At 38.3% G+C, this 27122-nt stretch overlaps 1 protein-coding gene and 1 long non-coding RNA gene across 2 annotated transcripts in view; one reads left to right on the forward strand and one right to left on the reverse strand.

Moving 5' to 3' along the window:
- The window catches only part of LOC114236904 (uncharacterized), a 30364-nt gene extending 26786 nt beyond the window's left edge, over nt 1–3578 (forward strand). The window contains exon 3 of the long non-coding RNA XR_003622752.2: nt 2262–3578. This is a non-coding gene — a long non-coding RNA (uncharacterized LOC114236904). The remainder of the gene's footprint in view (nt 1–2261) is intronic.
- UMPS (uridine monophosphate synthetase) overlaps nt 1–25357 on the reverse strand; it is a 43594-nt gene extending 18237 nt beyond the window's left edge. Inside the window, exons 1-5 of the mRNA XM_007175645.3 lie at nt 25202–25357; nt 8503–8656; nt 5939–6610; nt 1810–1985; nt 124–238 (exon numbers count right to left, since the gene is read on the reverse strand). Coding sequence (XP_007175707.2) covers nt 124–238; nt 1810–1985; nt 5939–6610; nt 8503–8656; nt 25202–25357 — 1273 coding nt within the window. The remainder of the gene's footprint in view (nt 1–123; nt 239–1809; nt 1986–5938; nt 6611–8502; nt 8657–25201) is intronic.
- Between the last annotated feature and the right edge of the window lie 1765 nt (nt 25358–27122).

Here is a 27122-nt window from a genome sequence, read left to right on the forward strand (position 1 = left end):
CTTTCTAGATTTTCATCCTAAAATTAGACTGCAAGCTATTTTGCATATCTAGGTTTTATTTTGTCCTTGCTGACTTGGGTAAAGAAGCATTTTGGAAAAACCATTACCAATGAATAGACTTACCTCCTGCTTCTAACTGAACTCCTGGAGTCAAGTGAAGAAATTCTGGTTTCATGCTTACTCGGGAGCCAGAAATAAAACCAACCACAAATTCAGAATGCTCTTCAGCCATTCTCACCTAAATGGAATGTAATAAAAGATTACAAGAAAGCACTTAACCACACAGAATGTAAGAAACTTTATTTCATAGATGCATTTCCTCATTTCATATTAAACTAATTGCATCTAAAACGGGTAATCTTAGATATGAATCTACATACTTGCCCCATTAAGACCACCCTGAAATAACCCCTTCTGTCCCCTTCTCCTATAATCAAACACTAAAAACACTAAAAATCCTATATTATGTGCATCTAAAATCTAGATGCTGCATCGTTACTTATTTGTAATAATGCTTGGGGACCTACCTACTTCCAAAAAGAATATAAGTAGTACTCTAGAATACATGTATAATGGTATAAAACCACACGGACTTACTGCCTATCTATATAGATACTCAAGGATAGCCACCACATAAAAAACCGCTACGTTGTTAAGAGCTAGCTAAAGAAATCTTACCTCTACAGCTTTCCCTCTTCTTTATCATTTGCCAATAACTTGTCTCCACAATTTCTCTACCATTACCTCACATTCATAGAAGTTTCCCTAGAAGGTCTGCCTGACTTTCTAATTTGGCTCTTCCCTGAGGCCCAGACTGTTCCACTCTTGCCACTAAGTACTACCACCAACCAAAAATCAATGTATTGTCCTTGAGCCAGATCCAGAATGCCAAATATTAGCACTGACTCATGGACCCTCTGCTATGAGAGTTGGGAAATCATAGACATTTATGGTCAGTTCAGGGGTGGTGTTAAAACCTGGTCCTAGGGCCATGTGAATTCTTCACAGTTCCACAGGCTTTGAAATATGAAAAATAAATTCCCATGTAAAAATTAAAATTTTATTAAAATAAAAATTCCTATTACTTTAAAAAGTAATAGTCTTTAAAATATCTGCAAAGATAATCCATCCATCTTTCTAGGTGACTATCCAATTATGAAACTTGCCCAGAGGAGAATGTGAAGAGGAGCTTTATAACTAGATGATTATCCATCTCTCATTTTTTTCTGGCATGCAGGGGGTTGGAGCTGGGTACTAACATGTATGGTGTTATAAAGGTTTTTAATAATGGGGAGTTACTAAAGGAAACAATGTGTCTGGACTCTAGTTAAGAGTACAATGCCATACAATGCCAATCAATATCAAAGACTAAAAAGGTAAGCTGCTTCATGTGGGCTGCTGTCATGAGAATGTGCATCTCTGTGTGACTCGGGAGATTCCAAGAAACTGTGTATCTGGGAAAAAGCTATTCAATTTCAATTCATGGTGAAAGGGAAAAAACTCCTCTATCTTGAAGACCAGGTAAATACAGACATATGTTTATTTGACCCAATATCTGTGTTTCAATGTTTCTCTCTTAGAGTACAGTTCAAATTTCTTTGGTGTACACTACAAGATATAAAATGCTATTAACCATCAGGGTATTCTAGCCAACTAGTATTAATATACTGTCACACAAACAGCAGGTGATTTTTTTTGTTTTTGACAGCAATTCCATAGACCCCAAATTAAGGTATTTTCTTCCCCTGTAACATCTAGTGTCACAGCCCTGGCCTTCTGTTGCCCCAGTCTCTCTCCTCTGTCACTTACCGCTGCTTCAGTGTAGCTCCCAGTGGCCAAGGAGCCAGCAGAGCTCATTTCTGCAATGAGTAAGCATGCCCGGTGCAGGGGCAGGCCTACTTCTGCCAGGCCTTTCACAACTCCTGAGCCTGGAACCACATGAGCGTTTACTAGATCTGCCCAAGAAGCTATTTTAAAGACACCACCTATGAAAAGGGGAAAAAAGATATCTGTCAATTTCCAAACAAGAACCCTTAACTTTTTACCCAACCAACCAACTACAATATGGAAATAATCTCCTAGTAACATGTTAATGAAATAGCGAAACACTTCAAGAATTTTAGTGATTATCAATGGACCTACTTGTGAAAAATTTATCTGTCCACCTGGTTAGCTGGTTGAGAAATCACAAGGAGAAAAAAATCTTATAAGCTCTACACTTAGTTTACTAGCAAAACTGATAAGACTGTTTTTCCTTGCAGGCTGACGCTTGTGACTACCAATAAGATTTATGCAACTGGAAAGGGTCCAGTGAAGACAGGTTGTTTGAGTGGAAGATATCAACTGAAATTCCTCTGAAGATGACAAATTTTCATTCTGTAGGGATCTCTCAGAAACTTTACCATCTCTCAAATCTACTTGTTCCTTAGGTCTCTTTAGCTCTTCAAATTTCAATAGACAATTGTATTCATTTTAAAAGCAGACAACAGTAACCCAAGTAGATTTTTGAAAAAAAACTGTATGCAAACTTGTAGAAAGTTTGTATAACTCTTTCAACAGTCAATCTTTTTTTTAAAAGTATTTACTTATTGATTTGGCTGCACCGGGTCTTACTTGTGGCATGCGGGCTCTTAGTTGCAGCATGCGGGATCTGGTTCTCTGACCAGGGATTGAACATGGGCCCCATGCATTGGGAGCACAGAGTCTTAACCACTGGACCACCAGGGAAGTCCCAACAGTCAATATCTTTAGCACATGAAGAAAGTCATTACAGACAAATCTCGCCTAAAGAAATAGCTTAAGAATATGTATGTATTACTTTAAGAAAAATTGTTATCTCAAAAGATGATTATAACTGTTAATATAAAATGTCTGTTGTAAGGGTAAGTGAAAAAAGAGATATACACACTATAACAGAAAGTTGCATAGAAGAATGGGTAAAGAATTGGTAAAGAATTAAGCAGTTTTCTAAAACTAATGTATGCTCTACCTTGAGCTCCTATTTAACAAAATTGTTTAAAAAGGATGCATATCAACAGATCTTTTTCTGCTAAAAATAAATCTTACTTTATACTACCTTTTCCTTGTTTTCTATATCTGCAATTTTCATTCTTTGAATATTCAGAACTCATTGTGTTCTGCAGGGCCAACATCTGTCATTTTTGCCTGCCTAGAACCCATGTCCCTTTCTTCTGGCATAAGCACAGCCATTTTCTTTAGGGAAATTACCCCTAACTATACCTTGGGGTTCAAGAAGTTTACATAAATAGCCTCACAATGATCAAGGGATCAACCCTAGAAGACGAAGACATTAACAACTGTAAATATTTATGCACCCAACACAGGGGCACCTCAATACATAAGGCAAATGCTCACAGCCGTGAAAGGGGAAATCGACAGTAACACAATAATAAATAGTGGGGGAATTTAACACCCCACTTACACCAATGGACAGATCATCCAGACAGAAAACTAATAAGGAAACAAAAGCCTTAAATGACACGTTAGACCAGATACACTTAACCGATATTTACAGGACATTCCATCTGAAAGCAGCGGAATATACTTTCTTCTCAAGTGCACACGGAACATTCTCCAGGATAGATCACATCTTGGGTCACAAATCAAGCCTCAGTAAATTTAAGAAATTGAAATCGTATCAAGCAACTTTCCAACCACAACACTATGAGATTACAAAGCAATTACAGTAAACAAACTGTAAAAAACACAAACACGTGGAGGCTAAGCAATAGGCTACTAAATAACCAAGAGATCACTGAAGAAATCAAAAAATACCTAGAGACAAATGACAAAGAAAACACGACGACCCAAACCCTATGGGATGCAACAAAGGGAAGTTTACAGCAATACAATCCTACCTCAAGAAACAAGAAACATCTCAAATAAACAGCCTAACCTTATACATAAAGCAACTAGAGAAAGAAGAACAACAAAAAACCCCCAAAGTTAGTAGAAGGAAAGAAATCATAAAGATCAGAGCAGAAATAAATAGAAACGAAGAAAACAACAGCAGAGATAAATAAAACTAAAAGCTGGTACTTTGAGAAGATAAACAAAATTGATAAACCTTTAGCCAGACTCATCAAGAAATAAAGGGAGAAGACTCAAATCAATAAAATTGGAAATGAAAAAGAAGTTATAACTGACACTGCAGAAATACAAAGGATCATAAGAGACTGCTACAAGCAACTATATGGCAATAAAATGGACAACCTGGAATAAATGGACAAATTCTTAGAAAAGTACAACCTTCCAAGACTGAACCAGGAAGAAATAGAAAATATGAACACACCAATCACAAGTAATGAAATTGAAACTCTGAATAAAAATCTTCCAACAAACAAAAGTCCAGGACCAGATGGCTTCACAGGCGAATTCTAGTAAACATTTAGAGAAGAGCTAACACCTATCCTTCTCAAATTCTTTCCAAAAACTGCAGAGGGAGGAACACTCCCAAACTCACTGTACGAGGCCACCATCACCCTGATACCAAAACCAGACAAAGATATCACAAAAACAGAAAATCACAGGCCAATATCACTGATGAACATAGAAGCAAAAATCCTTAACAAAATACTAGCAAACCGAATCCAACACATTAAAAGGATCATACACCATGATCAAGTGGAATTTATCCCAGGGATGCAAGGATTCTTCAATATATGCAAATCAATCAATGTGATACACCATATTAACAAATTGAAGAATTAAAGCCACATAATCGTCTCAATTGATACAGAAAAAGCTGCTCAACATCACTAATTATTAGAGAAATGCAAATCAAAACTACAATGAGGTATCACCTCACACGGGTCAGAATGGCCATCATTAAAATATCTACAAACAATAAATGCTGGAGAGGGTGTGGAGGAAAGGGAACCCTCTTGCACTGTTGGTGGGAATGTAAATTAATACAGCCACTATGGAGAACAGTATGGAGGTTCCTTAAAAAACTAAAACTAGAACTACCATGTGACCCACAATCCAACTACTGGGCATATAGCCAGAGAAAACCATAATTCAAAAAGACACATGCACCCCAATGTTCACTGCAGCACTATTTACAATAGCCAGGACATGGAAGCAACCTAAATGTCCATCAACAGAGGAATGGATAAAGAAGATGTGGTAACTATATACAGTGGAATATTACTCAGCCATAAAAAGGAACGAAATTGGGTCACTTGTAGAGATATGGATGGACCTAGAGACTGTCATATAAGTCAGAAAGAGAAAAACAACTATTGTATATTAACGTATGTATGTGGAATCTAGAAAAATGGTATAGATGACCTTATTTGCAAAGCAGAAATAGAGACAGACGTAGAGAACGAACGTAAGGAGACCAAGTTGCGGGGGGGATGAATTGGGAGATGGGGATTGACATATATATACTATTGATACTATGATAGATAACTAATGAGAACCTACTGTTTCGCTCAGGGATCTCTACTCAGTGCTCTGTGGTGACCTAAATGAGAAGGAAATCCAAAAAAAGAGAGGATATATGTATACGTATAGCTGATTCACTTTGCTGTACGATAGAAACTAACACAACATTGTAAAGCAACTATACTGCAATAAAATTTTTTAAAAAAATAGCCTCACATCACCAGGAGCAGGGTATATTACCCAGGTGAGCTAATAAAGGTATTCTATACCCCAGGTCTGAGTGATTGGTCTGGGGCAGGTATGAGGAGTGTGCCTACCTGAGAAAGAAGTCAAGAGAGAAGAAAGCAGAGCTGAGACTTGGAGAGAAAGCAAGGCCAAAAGACATCACTTGAGCTCCTAGAGCCAACCACGCTTGACAGGCTTTTCTACAGCTGGACTTCGTCATGTGAGCCAGTACATTTCCTTCTGTTCTTCAGCCAGTTTAAGCTGGATTTGTGATTCTTGTTGGTTCCTGAATAATACTTACCTTCATACTGCTTTTTTACCGTGTTTCCTATATCTGCAAATTTCCGGTCTTCAAATATTAGAAACTCATGGCGTTTTGCCAGAATGGTTAACTCCTTCATCACATCCAGAGTAAAATCATTCAAAATATCTACATGAGTCTTGAGCATGCAGATTCTGGGTCCTAAAGCATCTGCTAGCTGCAACAGCTCTCTGGACTCTGAAATATCAGCAGACAGGCACAGATTGGTCTCCTTCTTTTGCATAAGCCTGAGAAGCTTTGATGCAACTGGGTGGATCCCGGGCAGCTCTGCACGTGCACCAAAGCTTAGTTCTTTGGGTCCTTTCTTTACAGAAGGGAGAGAACCATTGTGATTAGCTGCCACAAAAACATTCTCCTGAATAAATCTCTTCACTCTCTCGACCATCTCAGCATCAATTTTTTTCTGTTGCTGAAGGATCTCCAGCATTTTGGACAATGTACACACTGAGTGGAGACGAATCCCATGCGCCTGCAACTTGTCCTTTCCTCCTTGCTCTCTGTCCAGCAGCACTATGGCATCAGTGACCTTCAAGCCCTCCTTCTGAAGAACCTCAACAGTTTCCAAAACACTAGATCCACTGGTGACAACATCTTCAATGATCAAACAGGTTTCTCCTGGATTAACAGCCCCTTCTACAAGACGCTTAGTACCTAGAAAAGAAAAAATTACGTTGACTCTGTTTTAAAGTTATATATTTCAGCCAACTCAAGATGTATCTTGCAGTATAAATTTGGCATGTATTTATGAAGAGGGGGATAATCAATTATATTTTCTGATAATCTACTTTGGAACTACTTTATTTTTAAAATTCCTAATGAATCTTCAATGTGCCACAATTACTGTTTTGTTCAGTGCCTATGTATTTCAAAATTGTCAAAGTTACATATACAGAACATTTTTAGTAAAACTAGCAAATTATTTAACAGTGTAAAACATCATTTAATGTGTTTATGATCAAAATTTCAAATACAGGTTTTATTAAGGCAAGATCACCTAGGTCAATGAAAGTTATGAAACAAAGAATAGCCCAATATCATCAATGAAATCATTCCTTTTTCCATTAACAATTTCTTTATTCAATATCAGCCAAACAACTGGCCTTCTGAGCACATAAATGCAGGAGGGAAAATATTCGACAACCATTGAGGTCAATCACCACAGCGTTATGAGCTATGTAATGTAATGCGACTAAACACACTTCCCCACTCCAACCCCTACTGCAGACTATTTTCAGATAATCTACAAACTGTAAATACTCAGGCTGTAGACTACAGACTCATGGTTTAGAGATTCATTTTTATATTTTCCACTACCAAATTTATCTTATTTTGAAACAGAATAGATATACTGGGCATTTTGCCTACTTTCTGAACTTCCCACAGGTACTGTCTTTGCCCTTTCCCCAACTCCTTTCCTTCCCTTGCAGAAGCGGCAAGTTTAACTGAATCACCTTAGACGAGAACATAAGACTGCGAGTACTTATAGGTATATTTTTAAATTAATGATCTTATTCTAAGAAATATTTTTGAAGATACATAATAAGGAAATAGAAACAGTAGTCTTATGGCAGGGACTCATATAGATAAACACTGTGCCACTAAGCGGCAAAAATATTTGTCTAATTTTTTTATAATGGAGAATTTCAAACAAAACTACACAAAATAGTATAACAAACCTCCACAAATACAGCACCTCACCACTTAACAACTCATGGGCAATCTTGTTTCAACTATAACTCCAACACCACCCTCCCCCCTCATAATTTTTAGACGCAAATCCCAGACATCATATGATTTCATCATAAAATTTTTAGAACACATCTGTAAAAAGGACTCTTTTCAAAAATAAGTAACAAAAACAGTATCACACCAACACAAAACAACACGAAAAAATCATTAATTCTTAAGATCATCAAATATGAAGTCAGTTCCAATACTTTTAGATTGATTTAGTTTTAAAGCAGCCCATGTTTAAAACACCCACCTGATAAGCTACTGCCATGAACCCATAAAAAAATCTCTATTTAGAATTTCATGTGGCATTTACATTGCCTTTTTTTTTTTTTTTTTTGCCACCCTGGACAGCTTGTGGGATCTTATTTCCCCAACGAGGGTTCGAACTTGGGCCCCTTGCAGTGGAAGTGCAGAGTCCTAACCACTGGACTGCCAGGGAATTCCCTGACATTGCTTTAAGAGATTAATTTTATTCATTCAATTTAAATATAAATACACTGGGAAAGTAAGTGCTCTTAAAATATTCTTCTGATGAGGGAAGTGCTGGTAAAAATGCTGGGTTTCATACATCTGGTGCACAAAAAAAGCACTTTTTTTCATTGCCTAATTAATACAAAGCATTTCACCTCTAGACTCTAAAGGAAAGGGAGGTGATTTATAACAACAGTTAACAAATTCCACAGGCCATAACAACTTAAAGGCCCTATGAAGAATATTCAAGGTGACTATGAACATCAGTGCCTAGAAGAACAAATTCTAAAAGTATCAGGTTACATATCAACTTAAAGCTTATACTATTTTTACTTTACCATAATCCTTTGTTTCTTTCCTTCTAATAAGCATTGGAATTTGGTTGGTTGAACAGATAACCGTGGCCAATGGTAAAGCTGTATAAGGTACTCCACACACAGTATCAAAATTGATCCCTGCATTTTGGGCAGTTTGGAATAAAATTTCTGCAACCTGTCAAAAAACAACACATAAACCAATTATTACTATTACTATTTTAAGTGGTGTATAAATCATGTAACAATATAAAGACAGTAACAACCCAGCAAGGGAGAGTCTTAAACCTGATCAGAAAAATATAAATGCCTTTTTGTTAGATTATCCTCTCCACAAATCCCAGTTTACAAATATAAATATAAAAACAGAAGAATTAACCTACTTAGCTAGACTCAGGGCTGCTCCAAGGGCAACACGGAATGTGTTAGGAAAAGCTATGATGTTCACCCTGAAGACTAAGGATGACCCCTAGGCTTCACAGTTTTCCTTAGTAATTCATTATGCTTGTCATGTCTAAACCTAACACCTGCTAGTTTTATTTTCCCAACAGAAGTCTTCAATTAAGAAGTTTCACAAGAGAAATTAAGAAAACAATTGCATTAAAAAGAATAAAACAGGGACTTCCCTGGAAGTCCAGTGGTTAAGACACCGTGCTTCCACTGCAGGGGGCATGGGTTCAATCCCTGGTCAGAGAACTAGGATCCCACATGCTGCACAGCACAGCCAAAAAAAAAAAAAAGAATAAAACACTTACAAATAAATTTAACCAAGGAAGTGAAAGACCTGTACACTAAAAACATAAGACATTGATTTAAAAAACAAACAAACAAACAAACTGAAGATGACATAAGTAAATGGAAAAATATTCCATGGTCATGCATCAGAAAAATTAAACTGTTAAACTGTCCATACTAAAAGCAATATACAGATTCAATGAAATTTCTAAAAAATTATAATGGCACTTTTCACAGAAATGAACAAGCAACCCTAAAATTTGTATGGAACCACAAAAGACCCTGGATAGCCAAAACGATCTTGAGAAAGAAAAACCAAGCTGGAAGTATCATACTCCCTGATTTCAAACTATATTACAAAGTAATAGTAGTCAAAACACTACGGTATTGGCATAGATACAGACACACAGGTCAACAGAACAGAATAGAGAGCCCAGAAGTAAAGCTACACATATATGTTCAATTAATTTACATCAAAGGAGCTAAGAATACACAAAGGGAAAAGGACAGTCTCTTCAACAAAATGGCTTTGGGAACACTAGACTACATCTTACACCATACACAAAAATTAACTCAAAATGGATTAATGCCTTGAATGTAAGACCTGAAACCATAAACCTCCTAGAAGAAAACAGGCGGTAAGTTCCTTGACAATGGTCTTAACAATGATTTTTTGGATTTGACACCAAAAGCAAAGAAATAAAACCAAAAATAAACAAGTGGGAAGGTGGTTCAAGATGGTGGAGTAAGAAGATCCTGAACTCACCTCCTCCCATGGACACAACAAATCTACAACTACATTAAGAACAATTCCTCTGAAAAGAACCTGAGAACTAGCTGAACAGCTACTCCACAGCAAAGGATAAAAGGGCACATGGAGATGGGTAGGAGAGTTAGAGACATAGTCTCACAAAGACTCCATCACTACTTCAGCAACCCATAACCAGGAGATCTCACAAATACGGAACTTCTCCCTGATGCTCCACATCAGTCACCCCAACCCTTGGGACCTACACCAGAGAGATGAGCACTCACAACACCTGGCGTTGAAAACCAACAGGGCTTGGATCCAGGAAAACCATATGGATGTAGGGAATAGAGATCTGCTCTTAAATGACTTGCGTGCAGACTCACTCACCCTGGGACCCAGCACAAAAGCTACAGTCTGAAAAAAGCCTAGATCACATGTGAAGTAAATTCACTTGCTAACCTTAAAGTGTCTGCCAGAGGGGCTCTGCTGGGGCTCTCTCCGGGCATGGGGCCACTGGCAGGCACCACTTTTACACTCTCTTTCTAACTTGCTACCGCCTGCCCCTCCCTGCACCACAGCCCCAGCCCCACCAGAGGCAGTGGGTGAATACACCACTTCCCCATGCTTCTGCTGCAGCCTGTCCCCCCACCCTCCACTGATCCTGCAGCCACACCAGTGGTGTGGATGCACACCAAAGCCAGCGGGCACATGTAGCCCAAATAGGGGACACCACTTGAGTGTGTGCTCTCGTTGCTAGGGGGGATTGCATTTCTGGGCCCCACAGGTGTGAAACAATCAAAGACACAGTTTGAGAAACAACCAAGAACCAGAGCAAGGTTAAACAGTAAGGTTCATTTCCCAAACAGGGCCACCCCGTCAAGACTGGAAGAGATAACTGTATCACCTAACACATAGAACACAGAGTCAAGCAAAATGAGAAAACAGGTATACGTTCCGAACGAAAGCAAAAGATAAAACCCCAAGAAAAAACCTTAATGAAACAGAGATAAGTAATTTACCTGATAAAGAACTCAAAGTAATGGTCTTAAAGATGCTCACCAAAATAGGAAAAAGAATGGATGAACACAGAACTTCAACAAAGAGACAGAAAATATAAAAACGTACCAAAGACAAGTCAAAGAGCTGAAAAATACAATAACTGATCTGAAAAATAAACTAGAGGGGTTCAACAGCAGATAAGATGAAGCAGAAGAAAAGATCAGTAATCTGGAAGACAGGGCAGTGGAACTCGCCCTAACAGAGTTGCAATAAACAAAACAAAACACCAGCATTTTAAAAAGCAAAAATAGCCTAGGGAACCTAGGGAAAAATATTGAGAATAACATTCACATTATAGATTAGAAGAGTCCCAGAAGAGAGGGAAAAAAGGGGCAGAAAACTTATTTGAGGAAATAATGACTGGGGGGCAGAGACAAGATGGCAGAGGAGAAGGACTTGAGCTCATCTCTTCTTACAAAAACACCAAAATCACAACTACCTGCTGAACAACCATAGACAAAAAAAATGCTGGAACCTACCAAAAAAGATATTCTACACCCAAAGACAAAGAAGAAGCCACAATGAGAAGGCAGGAGGGGTGCAATCGCAATAAAATCAAAACCCATACCCGCTGGGCAGGTGACCCACAAACTGGAAAATAATTATACCACAGAAGTTCTCCCACATGAGTGAAAGTTCTGAGCCCCACATCAGGCTCCCCAGCCTGGAGGTCTGGCAATGGGAGGAGGAGCCCCCAGAGAATCTGGCTTTGAAGGCAAGCAAGGTTTGATCACAAGAATTCCACAGGACTGGAGGAAATAGAAACTCTACTCTTGGAGGGCACACAAAAGGTCTCATGTGACCAGGATCCAGTGAATAAAGCAGTAACCTCATAAGAGGCTGGGCCAGACCTACTTGATGGTACTGGAGGGTCTCCTACGAAGGTGGGGTGGGGGAGGCAGCTGTGGCTCACTGTGGGGACAAAGACACTGGCGGTGGTAGTTCTGGGGAGTACTCATTGGCATGAGCCCTCCTGGAGGGTGCCATTCTCTCATCAAGACCTGGCCCCACTCAACAGCTGGCAGGCTCCAGAGCTGGCATGCTTCAGGCCAAACAACCAACAGGGTGGGGACACAGCCACTCCCATCAGCAGAAAGGCTGCTTAAAGCCTTCCTGAGCAAACAGCTGCCTGCAAAACACACCCCCTGACGTGGCCCTGCCCCCCAGGGGGCAAGTCCCAGCTCCACCCACCAGTGGGCAGGAACCAGTCCCTCCCACCAGGAAGCCTGCACAAGCCTTTTAGACAGCCTCATCCACCAGGGGGCAGACAGCAGAAGTAAGAAGAACTACAACCCTGCAGCCTGCAGAAACTGCAATCAAAGAAAGTTAGGCAAAATGATACAGTAGAGGAATATGTCCCAAATGAAAGAACAAGATAAAACCCCAGAAGAACAACCAAGTGAAATGGAGAGAGACAATCTACTTGAAAAAGAATTCAGAGTAATGATAGTAAAGATGATCCAAGATTTCAGAAAAAGAATGGAGGCACAGATGGATACGATACAAGAAACGTTTAACAAAGACCTAGAAGAACTAAAGGACAAACAAAAAGAGATGAACAATACAATAACTGAAATGAAAACTACACTAGAAGGAATCAATAGCAGAATAATGGAGGCAGAAGAACAGATAAATGAGCTGGAATACAGAATGATGGAAATCACGGCTGCGGAACAGAATAAAGAAAAAAGAATTAAAAGAAATGAGGACAGTCTAAGAGACCTCTGGGACAACATTAAACACACCAACATTCGCACTACAGGGGTACCAGAAGGAGAAGAGAGAAAGGCCCTGAGAAAGTATTTGAAGAGATAATAGCTGAAAACTTCCATAATATGGGAAAGGAAACAGTCACCCAAGTCCAGGATGCACAGAGAGTCCCAGGCAGGATAAACCCAAAGAACATGACGATACACATGGTAATAAAACTGATAAAAATTAAAAACAAAGAAAAAATATTAAAAGCAATGAGGGAAAAGCAACAAATAACATACAAGGGAATCCCCACAAGGTTATCAGCTGATTTCTCGGCAGAAACTGCAGACCAGAAGGGAGTGGCATGATATATTTAAAGTGATAAAAAGGGAAGAACATACAACCAAGAATACACTACCCAGCAAGGCTCTCATTCAGATTCGATGGAGATATCAAAATTTTTACAGACAAGCAAAACCTAAGAGAATTCAGCACAATCAGACCAGCTTTGCAACGTATGCTAAAGGAACTTCTCTAGGCAGAAAAGAAAAGGCCACAACTAGAAACAAGAAAATTACGAATGGAAAAGCTCACCAGTAAAGGCAAACACACAGTAAAGGTAGGAAATCATCCACACACAAATATGACCTCAAAACCAGTAATTGTGAGAGGAGGAGAGTACAAATGCAGGATATTGGAAATGCATTTGAAATTAAGCGAGCAGCTACTTAAAACAATCTTGTATATATATAGACTGCTATATCAAAACCTCATGGTAATGGCAAACCAAAAATCTACAATAGATACACATACAAAAAAGAAATAGAAATCCAAACACAACACTAAAGATAAACTTTAAATCACAAGAGAAGAGAACAAAAGAGGAAGGGAAGAAAAAAGATCTACAAAAACAAATCCAAACCAATTAACAAAATGGCAATAAGAACATACATATCAACAATTACCTTAAATGTAAATGGATTAAATGCTCCAATCAAAAGACACAGTCTGGTTGAATAGATACAAAAACAAGACTAGTATATATGCTGTCTACAAGAGACCCACTTCAAAACTAGGGACACATACAGACTGAAAGTGAGGGGACGGAAAAAGGTATTCCATGCAAACAGAAATCAAAAGAAAGCTGAAGTAGCAATACTCATGTCAGACAAAATAGACTTTAAAATAAAGACTGTAAAGACGTTAAAAATAAATAAATAAAATAAAGTCTGTCACAAGACACAAAGAAAGACACTGCATAATGATCAAGGAATCAGTTGAAGAAGATAGAAAAGTTGTAAATAAATAGGCACCCAACGTAAGAGCACCTCAATATATAAGGCAAATGCTATCATCCATAAGAGGAGAAATCGACAGTCACACAATAATAGTGAAGGACTTTAACACCCCACTTACATCAATGAACGGATCATCCAGACAGAAAAATCAATTAGGAAACACAGGTCTTAAATGACACATTAGACCAGATGGTCTTAATTGATACTTATAGAGCATTCCATCCAAAAGCAGCAGACTACACATTCTTCCCAAGTGCACAGAGAACATTCTCCAGGATTCATTACATGCTGGCCACAAAGCAAGCCTCAGTAAGTTTAAGAAAACTGAAATCATATCAAGCATCTTTTCTGATCACAACACTATGAAATTAGAAATCAACAAGAAAAAAAACTGTAAAAAACACAAACAAGTGGAGGCTAAACAATATGATACTAAACAACCAATGGATCATTGAAAAAATCAAAGAGGAAATCAAAAACTAACTAGAGACAAGTGAAAACAAAAGCATGACAATCCAAAATCTATGGGATGCACCAAAAGAGTTCTAAGAGAGAAATTTATAGTAATACAATCTTACCTCAGGAAACAAAAAACATCTCAAATAAACGACCTAACTTTACACCTAAAGCAACTACAGAAAGATGAACAAAACCCAAAATTAGTAGAAGTAAAGAAATCACAAAGATCAGAGCAGAAACAAATGAAACAGAGATGAAGAAAACAATAGAAAAGATGAATGAAATTAAAATCCCGTTCTTTGAAAAGATAAACAAAACAGATAAACCTTTAGAAAGACTCATCAAGAAAAAGGGAGAGGGCTCAAATCAATAAACTTAGAAATGAAAAAAGAAGAAATTACAATGGATACCACAGAAATACAAATGACCACAGGAGACTACTACAAGCAACTATATGCCAATAAAATGGACAACCTAGATGAAATGGACAAATTCTTAAAAAGGTACACTCTCCGAAGACTGAACCAGGAAGAAATAGAAAATATGAACAGACAAATCACAAGTACTGAAATTGAAACTGTGATTAAAAAACTCCCAGCAGGGACTGCCCTGGTGGCAGAGTGGTTAAGAATCCACCTGCCAATGCAAGGGACACAGGTTCAATCCCTGGTCCAGGAAGATCCCACATGCTGCAGAGCAACTAAGCTTGTGCACCACAACTACTGAGCCTGCACTCTAGACCCGGGAGCTACAACTACTGAGCCCACGTGCCACAACTACTGAAGCCCGCATGCCTAGAGCCCGTGCTCTGCAACAAAAGAAGCCACTGCAATGAGAAGCCCGTGCACCGCAACAAAGAGTAGCCCCCACTTGCCGCAACTACAGAAAGCCCGCGCACAGTGACAAAGACCCAATGCAGCCAAAAATAAATATTTATTTATTTTAAATAAACAAACAAACAAACAAACAGAAAAACCTCCCAATGAACAAAAGTCCACGACGACATGGCTTCACAGTAGAATTCTATCAAATTTAAAGAAGACTTAACACCTCTCCTTCTGAAACTCTTCCAAAAAATTGCAGAGGAAGGAACACTCCCAAGTGCATTCTATGAGGCCGCAATCACCCTGATACCAAAATCAGACAAAGATACCACAAAAAAAGAAAATTACAGGCCAATATCACTGAAGGACATATATGCAAAACTCCTCAACAAAATACTAGCAAACTAAATCCAACAATACATTAAAAGGATCATACGCCATGATCATGTAGGATTTATCCCAGGGATGCAAAGATTTTTCGGTATCCATAAGTCAATCAGCATGATATACCACATCAACAAATCGAAGAATAAAAATCACACGATCATTTCAATAGATGCAGAAAAAGCTTTTTAACAAAACTGAACACCCATTTATGATAAAAACTCTCCAAAAAGTGGGCATAGAGGGAACATACCTCAACATAATAAAGGCCATATATGACAAACCTACAGCTATCATACTCAGTGGTGAAAAGGTGAAAGCATCTCTCTAAGATCAGGAATGAGACAACGATGTCCACTCTTGCCACTTTCTTCTCTGGCAATCAGAGAAGAAAAAGAAATAAAAGGAATCCAAATTGGAAAAGAAGAAATAAAATACTCACTGTTTGCAGATGGCATGATACTATACATAGAAAATCCTAAAGATGCTACCAGAAAACTATTAGAGCTCATCAGTAAATTTGGTAAAGTTGCAGGATACAAAATGAATACACAGAAGTCTCTTGCATCTCTATACACTAACAACAGAAGATCAGAAAGAGAAATTAAGGAAACAATCCCATTTGCCAGCACATCAAAAAGAATAAAATACCCAGGAATAAACCTACCTGAGGAGACAAAAGACCTCAACTCTGAAAACTATAAGACACTGATGAAAGAAATCAGAGATGACACAAACAGATGGAAAGATATACTGTGTTCTTGGATTGGAAGACTCAATATTGTCAAAATGATATATTACCCAAGGCAATCTACAGATTCAATGCAACCCCTATCAAACTACCAATGGCATTTTTCACAGAACTAGAACAGAAAAAATTTTAATTTGTATGGAGACACAGAAGACCCCAAATAGCCAAAGGAATCTTGAGAAAGAAAAACAGAGATGGAGGAATCAGGCTCCCTGACTTCAGATTATACTACAAAGCTACAGTCATCAAAACACTATGGTACTGGCACAAAAACAAAAATATAAATCAGTGGAACAGGATAGAAAGCCCAGAAATAAACCCATACACCTATGGTTAATTAATCTATGACAAAGGAGGCAAGACTATACAATGGAGAAAACACAGTCTCTTCAATAAGTGGTGCTGGGAAAACTGGACAGCTATGTAAAAGAATATTAGAACATTCTTTAACACCATATAAAAAAATAAACTCAAAATGGATTAAACACCTAAATGTAAGACCAGATACTATAAAACTCTTAGAGGAGTACATAGGCAGGACATTCTTTGAAATAAACTGCAGCAATATCTTTTTCAAACCGTTTCCTAGAGTAATGGAAATAAAATAAAAAATAAACAAATGGGACCTAATTAAACTTAAAAACTTTTGCACAGCAAAGGAAACCATAAACAAAACAAAAAGACAACCCACAGAATGGGAGAAAATATTTGCAAACGATGAGACTGGCAGTGAATTAATCTCCAAAATTTACAAACAGCTCATGCAGCTCAATATCAAAAAAACAAACAATCCAATCAAAAAATGGGCAGAAGACCTAAACAGACATTTCTCCAAAGAAGACAGGCATACAGATGGCCAAGAGGCACATGAAAAGATGCTCAACATCGCTAATTATTAGAGAAATGTAAATCAAAACTACAATGAGGTACCACCCACATCAGTCAGAATGGCCATCATCAAAAAGTTTACAAACAATAAATGCTGGACAGGGACTGCAGAAAAGGAAACCCTCCTACACTGTTGGTGGGAACACAAACTGGTACTGCCACTATGGAGAACAGTATGGATGTTCCTTAAAAAACTAAAAATAGAGCTACTATATGATCCAACAATCCCACTCCTGGGCAGATAACTGGAAAAAACCATGGTTCAAAAGGATACATGCACCCCAATGTTCACTGCCGTGCTGGTCAAAATATCCCAAGACATGGAAGCAACCTAAATGCCCATCAACACATGACTGGATAAAGAAGATGTGGTATATAAATACAATGGAATATTAATCAGCCATTAAAAAGAATGAAATAATGCCATTTGCAGCAACATGGATGGACCTGGAGATTATCACACTAAGTGAAGTAAGTTAGAGAAAGACAAATATCATATGATATCCCTTATATGCGGAATCTAAAAAGAAATGACACAAATGAACTTATTTACAAAACAGAAATAGACTCCTAGACTTAAAAAACAAACTTATGGTTACCAAAGGGAAAGGTGGTGGGGGCAGGGAGGGATAATTGGGAGTTTGGAATTGACATATACACACTACTATATTTAAAATAGATAACTGGGCTTCCCTGGTGGCGCAGTGGTTGAGAGTCTGCCTGCCAATGCAGGGGACATGGGTTCGAGCCCTGGTCTGGGAGGATCCCACATGCCACGGAGCGATTGGGCCCGTGAGCCGCAATTACTGAGCCTGCGCGTCTGGAGCCTGTGCTCCACAACAAGAGAGGCCTTGATGGTGAGAGGCCCGTGCACCGTGATGAGGAGTGGCCCCCACTTGCCGCAGCTAGAGAAAGCCCTTGCACAGAAACGAAGACCCAACACAGCCATAAATAAATAAATAAAAATTAAAAAAAAAAAAGATAACCAACAAGGTCCTACTGTATAGCACAGGGAACTATGCTCAGTATTCTGTAATAACCTAAATGGGAAAAGAATTTGAAAAAGAATAGATACATGTATATGTATAACTGAATCACTATGCTGCACACCTGAAACTAACACAACATTGTTAATCAACTATAATATTAAAAAAAAAGGAACACAATTTAAAAAAAAAAAAAGAATGACTGAAAATTTCCTGAAGATTCAGGAGGTCCAGAATGTTCCAAAGAAGATGAACCCAAAGAAACCTAAACCAAGACACATAATTAAAATGTCAAAAGTTGAAGACAAGGCGAGACTCTTAAAAGTGGCAAGAGAAAAACAACTTGTTATACACAAGAGAATCCCCCCCCATAAGACTATCAGCAGACTTCTCAGCAAAAACGTTGCAGCCCAGAAGGAAGTGGCATGATATATTCAAAGTGCTCAAAGGAAAACACTTCCAACCAAGAATTCTCTAGACCAGATGAACCTAATAAATACATAGAGAACATTCCATCCAAAAGCAGAATACACATTCTTCTCAAGTGTATATGGAACATTCTCCAAGATATATCATATGCTAGACCACAAAACAAGTCTCAACAAATTTAAGACTGAAATCATATCAAGTATCTTTCTGACCACAATGGCATGAAACTGGAAATACAGAAAGAAAACAAGAAAAATCTCAAATACGTGAAGATTAAACAATATGCTATTGAACAACCTGTGGGTCAATGAAGAAATCAAAGGAGAAATTTCGAAAAAAAACCCTTAAGACAAATGAAAATCAAAACAAAACATACCAAAATCTACTGGATGCCACAAAAGCAGTTATAAAAGGGAAGTTTATAATGATACAGGCCTACCTCAAGAAATAAGAAAAATCTCAAATAAACGACCTAACTTTATATCCAAACAAAGCAGAAAAAGAACAAATGAAGCCCAAAGTTAATAGAAAGAAGGAAATAATAAAGATTGGAGTGGAAATAAATGAAATAGAGACTATTAAAAAGACAATTTAAAAAATAATGAAACTAAGAGCTGGGTCTTTGAAAAGATAAAATTGATAAACCTTTAGCTAGAGTCACCAAGAAAAAAAGAGAGCACTCAAATAAATAAAATCAGAAATGAAAGAGAACATACACCAGATACCAAAGAAATACAAAGGCTCATAAGAGATTACTATGAACAACTATACATCAACAAATTAAATAACCTGGAAGAAATAGGTAAGTTCCTAGAAACATACACTCTTCTAAGACTGAATCATGAATAGAAAATATGAATAAACCGATTACTAGTAAGGAGAATGAATCAGTAATAAACAAACAAAAACAACAAGAAAAAACAACTCACAACAAAAGTCCAGGACCAGATGGCTTCATTGTTGAATTTTACCAAACATTCAAAAAAGATTTAATACCTATCCTCCTCAAACTCTTCCAAAAAATTAAAGAGGAGGGAATGTTCCCAAACTCATTTTACAAGGCCAGCATTACACTGATACCAAAACCATATAAGGACACAACAAAAAAAGTACAGGCCAATATTGCTGATGAATTTAGAGGCACAACTTTTCAACAAAATATTAGCAAACCAAATTCAACAATACATTACAAGGACAATAAACTATGATCAAGTGGGATTTATCCCAGGCAATACAAAGATGGTTCAACATCCACAAATCAATGTGATACATACACCACATTAACAAAACGAAGGATAAAAATCGTATGATCATCTCAATAGGTACCGAAAAAGCATTTGACAAAATTCAACAACCATTTATGATAAAGACTGAACAAAGGGTAGAGATGGAATGTACCTCAAGATAATAAAGGCCATATATGACAGGCCCACAGCTAATCATCATACTCAATGGCGAAAAGCTGAAAGCTATTTCCTTAAGATTAGAAACATAACAAAGATGCCCATTCTTGCCATTTTTACTCAACATAATATTGGAAGTCCTAGCCAGAGCAATTAGGCAGGAATAAGAAATAAAAGGCATCCATACTGGAAAGGAAGAAGTAACTAAGTGGGCAACAACATGATTTTACATTTAGAAAACCATAAAGAGTTCACCAAAAAATTGTTAGAAGTAATAAACAAATTCAGTAAAGTTGCAAGGTACAAAATCAATATACAAAAATCTGTTGTGCTTTTATACACTAACAACAAACCATCAGAAAGGGAAATTAAGAAAACAATGCCATACACAATTGCCTCAAAAAGAACAAAATACCTAAGAATAAATTTAACCAAGGAGGTCAAAGACCCGTACACTAAAAACTATAAGACACTGATGAACAAAATTGAGATGACACAAATAAATGAAGATACTCCATGATCATATATTGGAAGAATTAATACTGTAAAAATGTCCATACTATCCAAAACAATCTGCAGATTCAATGCAATCCCTATCAAAATTCCAAAGACACAAATTTCCAAAGAAATAGAACAAACAACCCTAAAATTTCTTTGGTACCACAAAAGATCCCAAATAGCCAAAGCAATCTTGAGAAAGAAAAATAAAGCTGGAGGTATCACACACCCTGACTTCAAACTATAAACAGAATGGTACTGGCATAAAAACAAACAAATAGATCAATGGAACAGAATAGAGAATAAACCCTAAAAATAAAGCCAAGCACGTATGTTCAATTAATTTATGACAAAGGAGCCAAGAATATACAATGGGAAAGGATGGTCTCTTCAATAAAATAGTGTTCGTAAAACTGGACAGCCACATGCAAAAGAATGAAACTGGACCACTATATTACACCATACACAAAAATTAACTCAAAATGGATTAGACTTGAATGTAAGACCTGAAACCATAAAATTCCTAAAATAAAACATAGGTAGTAAGCTCCTTGACATCACTCTTAGTGATATTTCTTTGGATCTAACTTCAAAGGCAATGGCAACAAAAGCAAAAATAAACAAATGAGACCACATCAAACTAAAAAGCTTCCACACAGCAAGGAAGCCATTAGTAACAAAAAAAGGTAACCTTCTGAACTGCAGAAGATATTTGCAAATTGTATGTCCAAAAAGGGGTTAGTGTCCAAAACATGTAAAGAACCCACACAGCTCAATAACAAAAAAAAAGATCTGATTAAAAAATGGGCAGAAGATCTGAATAGACATTTTTCCAAAGAAGACATATCGATACAAATGGCCAACAGGCATATGAAAAGATGCTCAATATCACTAATCATCAGGGAAATGCACATCAAAACCACAATGTGATATCACTTCACACCTTTCAGAATGGCTATTATCAAAAGAGCAAGAAATAGTAAGTACAAGGACTTCCCCAGTGGTCCAATGGTAAAGAATCTGCCTTCCAATGCAGGGGATGCGGATTCGATGCCTGGTCGGGGAACTAAGATCCCATATGCCACGGGGCAACTAAGCCCATGTGCCACAACTACTGAGCCCGTGTGCTGCAAACTACAGAGCCCACGTGCTCTGGAGCCCGTGAGCAACAACTAGGGAGAAAACCCACATGCCACAACTAGAGAGAAGCCCACATGCTGCAATGAAAGATCTCACATGCCACAATGAAGATCCCACATGCCACAACTAAGACCCGATGCAGCCAAGAATAAAATTAATTAATTAATTAATTTTAAAAAAAGAAATAATAAGTGTTGGTGAGGATGTGAAGAAAATGGAACCCTTGTGCACTGATGGAGAAAATGTTAATTGGTGCAGCCACTGTGGAAAACAGTATGGAGGTTCCTCGAAAAATTAAAAACAGAACTCCCACGTGATCCAGCAATTCCACATCTGGATATTTATCTGAAAAAAATGAAAACACTATCTTGAAAAGATATCTGCACCCCCATGTTCACTACAGCATTATTTACAATAGCCAAGATATGGAAACAACCTAAATTGCAAAACAACCATGAATGAACAAGTGGATAAAGAAAATGTGGTACACACACACACACAAAATGGAATATTATTCAGCCATGATAATTGTAAAACACTGACATTTGCTCAACGTAGATGGACTTTAAGGGCATTATGTTAAGTGAAATAAGTGAGACGGAGAAAGACAAATACTTCATGATCTCATTTATATGTGGAATCTTACAAAAACAAACAAACAAAAAGACAAGTCATAGATACAGAGAACAGACTGGTGGTTGCTAGAGGCAGAGAGTAGTGGGTAGGCAAAATGGGTGAAGGGATTCAAAAGGTACAAACTTACAGTTATAAAATAAGTAAGTCATGGGGATGTAATACACAGCATGGTGACTATAGTTAATTATACTGTATTGCATATTTGAAGGTTACTGAGAGATCTTAAAAGTTCTCAGCACAAGAAAAAAAATTTGTAACTATGAACACAGACGTGTTAACTAGACTTGCTGTGGCAATCATTACACAATATATACAAATAGGTCACTACGTTGTACACCTGAAACTAATATAATTTTATATATCAATTATATCTCAATAAAAAAATCAACAGAAGAATATATACCAAAGTGTTTTCTTAAAGTTTTCATAGGACTTCCCTGGTGGTGCAGTGGTTAAGAATCCACCTGCCAATGCAGGGGACATGGGTTCGAGCCATGGTCCAGGAAGATCCCAAGTGCGTGGAGCAACTAAGCCCACGTGCCACAACTATTGATGCTGCACTCTAGAGCCCGTGAGCCACAACTACTGAGCCCGTGTGCCACAACTACTGAAGCCCGCGTGCCTAGAACCTGTGCTCTGCAACAAAGGGAAGCCCCCACTCGCCACAACTAGAGAAAGCCTATGCACAGCAATGAAGACCCAACACGAAGACCCAACGCAGCCAAAAATAAATTAATTTTAAAAAAAGGTGACTTTAAAAAAAAATAAAGGTCTCATAAATACAGAGCCTACTGTGTGAAGCACTAGTTGATAATATCCTTTTCTACATAAATCATCACATTTTAATGCCAGAATGCATACTCCCACCCAACACCATCTTATTTTAAGAAGAAAATCAGAGTTACGTAGTGAACTAGATCAGAGGTGTTCAAAACTTTTTGTTCCTGTATTTCTAAAGATTTGAAAAATTTATGAATATTTTTAAGCTGCAAAAAATGTAACTTCTAGAGTACTGAAAAAATTAACATATTATCCTAGAACTGTTACATCACTCCTTTAAGTGAATACAATGGGATCCAAATGCTATACTGATTTGATACTCAACATCTGCTTAAAAAAAAAAAATGAAAATGCTAAATTATGAACTTGGAAAATTTTACATTTTTTTGAACTCATATTTTCATTCCATTGTCTCCACAAAATTTTATTCTAATGCAATATATATCTGTGCTTGAAAAACTTTTACTGATCATTCTATGATACTTCTCCACAAAAAAAATGTATGTAAACTGAAATTTTAAATTGTAAATTTAAAAAATTTCCTGTGACCATAAGTCACTAAGTGTTAAAAATTCTGTTATCATTACAATTGTTATAAGCATAAAATTAATTAAAACATAATCTGCAAATTCTGATAGAAGCATAAAAACAGATTATTTTGGAAATGCATTTCTTAGTGAGATGAATGGTACCTGATCCTGGCAATTAATGTATCTACTGTAGTTGACTATTACTTACTACTAGGAAGTCAGAGTTCAGTGTAAGTTCTTTTGCTTTTCGGGGGTGCAAATAATAAGAAACCCTATTTGCATAAATAAGTAGACATGAAAGGAGTCCTGTTATATCCAGTTCTCTCAATATTTTGAACTCCTTCTGAGTGAACTACCAAACATCACAGACACATACACACACACCCCAATATCTAGTATCAAAAAATAATTTTTAGTCATCTGTTAACTGATGACTTCTTCAAAAATAAACCAACTTTTCAAAAGAAGATCCCTAGTCATTCACTTTCTCAGCACTGATGAGATGCACCATAGCAAGATTCTGGATGGTGAGAATAGTCTAACCCACATCAACTAGTGCTTCAGTCCTTTTCATAATAACACCAGAGTGGGGTTCACAAAGGGCGAACATAAACCCTTAGTGGTGGAGAAAACTTACCTAAGTCTTCTAGATAGAACTTCTGTGATAACTGAAAGGTTCTATATCTGCACTGTCCAATAAGGTAGCCACTAGTCGCATGTGACTATAAATTTAAAAATTCATAATGCTCAATATTCACATGCGGCTAGTAGAAACTCTGTTAGCACATTTAGACCCTTCTACTTACACTGTGGTCTGCAGCTTTTGGGGGCAGCTTGTGAGAAATGCATAACCTCCCACCCTGCCTCAGGTCTACTCAATCAGAGTACGCATTTTAACAAAATTCCAGGTGATTCATATCTATTCCGAGTTTAAGAAGCCTTGTGCTAGAAAACTCTAATTTGTACAAAGGTTTTCCCTTTTATTCACCAAAAAACTACCTCCATGAAATGTCCACCCTCTGGCCTTAATTCTTGCTCCTGGCCACACAGTGCAAAATCGAATCCCCCTTTCCTAGCAAGAGCCCTTCCAAGTATTTAAGCAGCTACCAAATTCTCCCCACACACACCTTTTCCTCCCCTCCCCCCGCCGTCCCATTTTCACGAGGTTAAATACGCGGAACTCCTTCAAGTACTTCTGTGCAAGACAAGGCCCCAAACTGTGTTTCCCCGACTCTCTTGCAGAGCACGTGTCAAAGCAAGCGAGTCACCGTGCAGGCTGCCCTCTAGGTCCTCAAAAGCCTAACAGTTCCTGGTCTCTGGGCTTCGCAAAACAGACTCCACCAGGGCGATAGCAGGGTCGACCCGCCTGCTTGGCTCTTTTGCCCTCACCCACAGCCCAACTCCTGTCACCCCTCCTCCACCTCCTGGTCCCCATCCCCGCCACCCAACCCTCTTCTTTCCTTTCCTGGGCAGGTACCTGACTCAGAATACGGGGTCGAGACACGATGCCCCGTAGATCGATGTACACGGGGGAAGAGAGCCCGCTCTTCAGCACGAAGTTCCCAAACTTGAAAGCCTGCACGTCGTACAGACCCGTTACCAATAACTCCAAAGCTGCATCATCGGCCGCCATCGTGCCGCTCTCCCACTCCGAACTCCAAACCGCCGCTTACCCGCGGCGCCCGGTGACGTCACCTGAGAAATCCCGCCTCTTCCGGCCCTTTTTCCGGCGGCTGGGCGAGTTTGCTCCGCTCGGCTCCGGGTGCCAGGTAGCGAGGGCCCAGGATTTCAGGTCCGGTTCCGGGCAGTGGTAGCGAACTTTACCCCGACGCTGCCTGTGGGTGAGATAGCTGGACTTTGAAGCCCCAATAGTTAGATTGGCTCCAGGATCATAAAATCAAGACTCTCAAGAGAATTTGTATGAATCCTACCTACTTTTTATAGCGCAGTGTCCTCTTAATTCTACTTCTTGGGCGAGCATATATTTGCCCGTTATTAAACACCACTGTCCCCTCCCCTCCCCTTTCTCCAAATAGAGTGTAAGTTCTGGAAGACGGGGACCTTTGCTCAATTCTTTTATTAACTTCATGGCATTTGGCAAATGTCAGTGTCATAGCAATTTGCACATGGGACTATAAAGCTCTTAGCAGGTAATTATTCATTACCTCTTCTGTCGGCCCTCTGCGTCTGGAGGAGGACGTGGGTTTAGTCCCATTAGAGTAGCACAAGTGCTTGGTACATAATACATGTATAGCAGATGAAGAAGAGAGGGAGGAGAGCAGAAGAAGATGAATTGATACCTTGGTATCAAGGTTATCCAGGAGGATAATCATGCCAGCTAATCTGAAAATCTAAGCGTATTTTGTATTCACAAATAAATTCCTTAAAGTAGAGGAAATTCCCATTGTGGGTAGAAGGCAATACTTTAAGGATAATTACCTTTAAAACCATAAGTCTCACGATTGTTACTCATCAAATTGATTCTCAAGTCATTTCTATGTTTCTATGTTCTTTTATGTTTGTCTGTTTTCTCTGAAGGCAAGATGACCAGCCAGTGTGAAGGAGCCCATGCTTTTGACAGTTCTCATTTCAAATACATGCAGTAAAATCTTGATGAAATACAAACCCACTGTTAAAACATTTTTCTTCTTATGTGCAAAATAATCTAATCAAAATACTTCAATCCCAAATACTTGTCATCCTTAAGAATAAAATGGCCTGTTAGTTTACCAACAAAATGAGTTTTACTTGGGAATGGCAGAGGAATTGCATTTGAGGCATGGAAACTATGGCAAAACATAGGCAAGTCTGGAGAACAAAGGCCAGGAATGTTACTTTACAGAGAAACGGGAAGTTGGGAGGGGCTGCTTTGAAGGAAAGTCCATTGGAGGAAATCAAGAGTTCAGGGTCGTGACAGTTTCTTATTGGCTGCATTGTTGGTGTGCAAGGAGAACATCTTCCACCCTCATGCTAGGGAAGTTAAGTAAGCATCTTCCTGCCCAGGGATGTAAAATAAGCTGCATAGGGTGGTATGTGCTGGTGTATGCATGAAAGCTCCTCCTTCAGGGCTTCCTCACTCCACTTTAAATGAGATTTTCCTTTATTAGTTTTCACACACTCTAGCTAATTGACAGTGTACTATGAATCACTTTCATTTGCACTTGGGTGGCGCACACAGACACTTTCAAAGCCTGATCATGTCTGCAGAGTCCAATCCAGATTCCTGGAGTCCACAATATGTTGCGTAAACTTGTGGGATCCATCCCAAATGGCCTGCCAATTTTCTAACAAAGTTGCCAAATAAAACATCAGAATGAAGTTAACAACACACAGGGAGGCTTATTTGGCACTTTTGGATAGAGAAATGCCTTTGAATACTTCTCCAGGCAACAAAATTG

This window comes from Balaenoptera acutorostrata, chromosome 4, assembly GCF_949987535.1.
Source record: "Balaenoptera acutorostrata chromosome 4, mBalAcu1.1, whole genome shotgun sequence".
NCBI classification, from domain to species: domain Eukaryota; kingdom Metazoa; phylum Chordata; class Mammalia; order Artiodactyla; family Balaenopteridae; genus Balaenoptera; species Balaenoptera acutorostrata.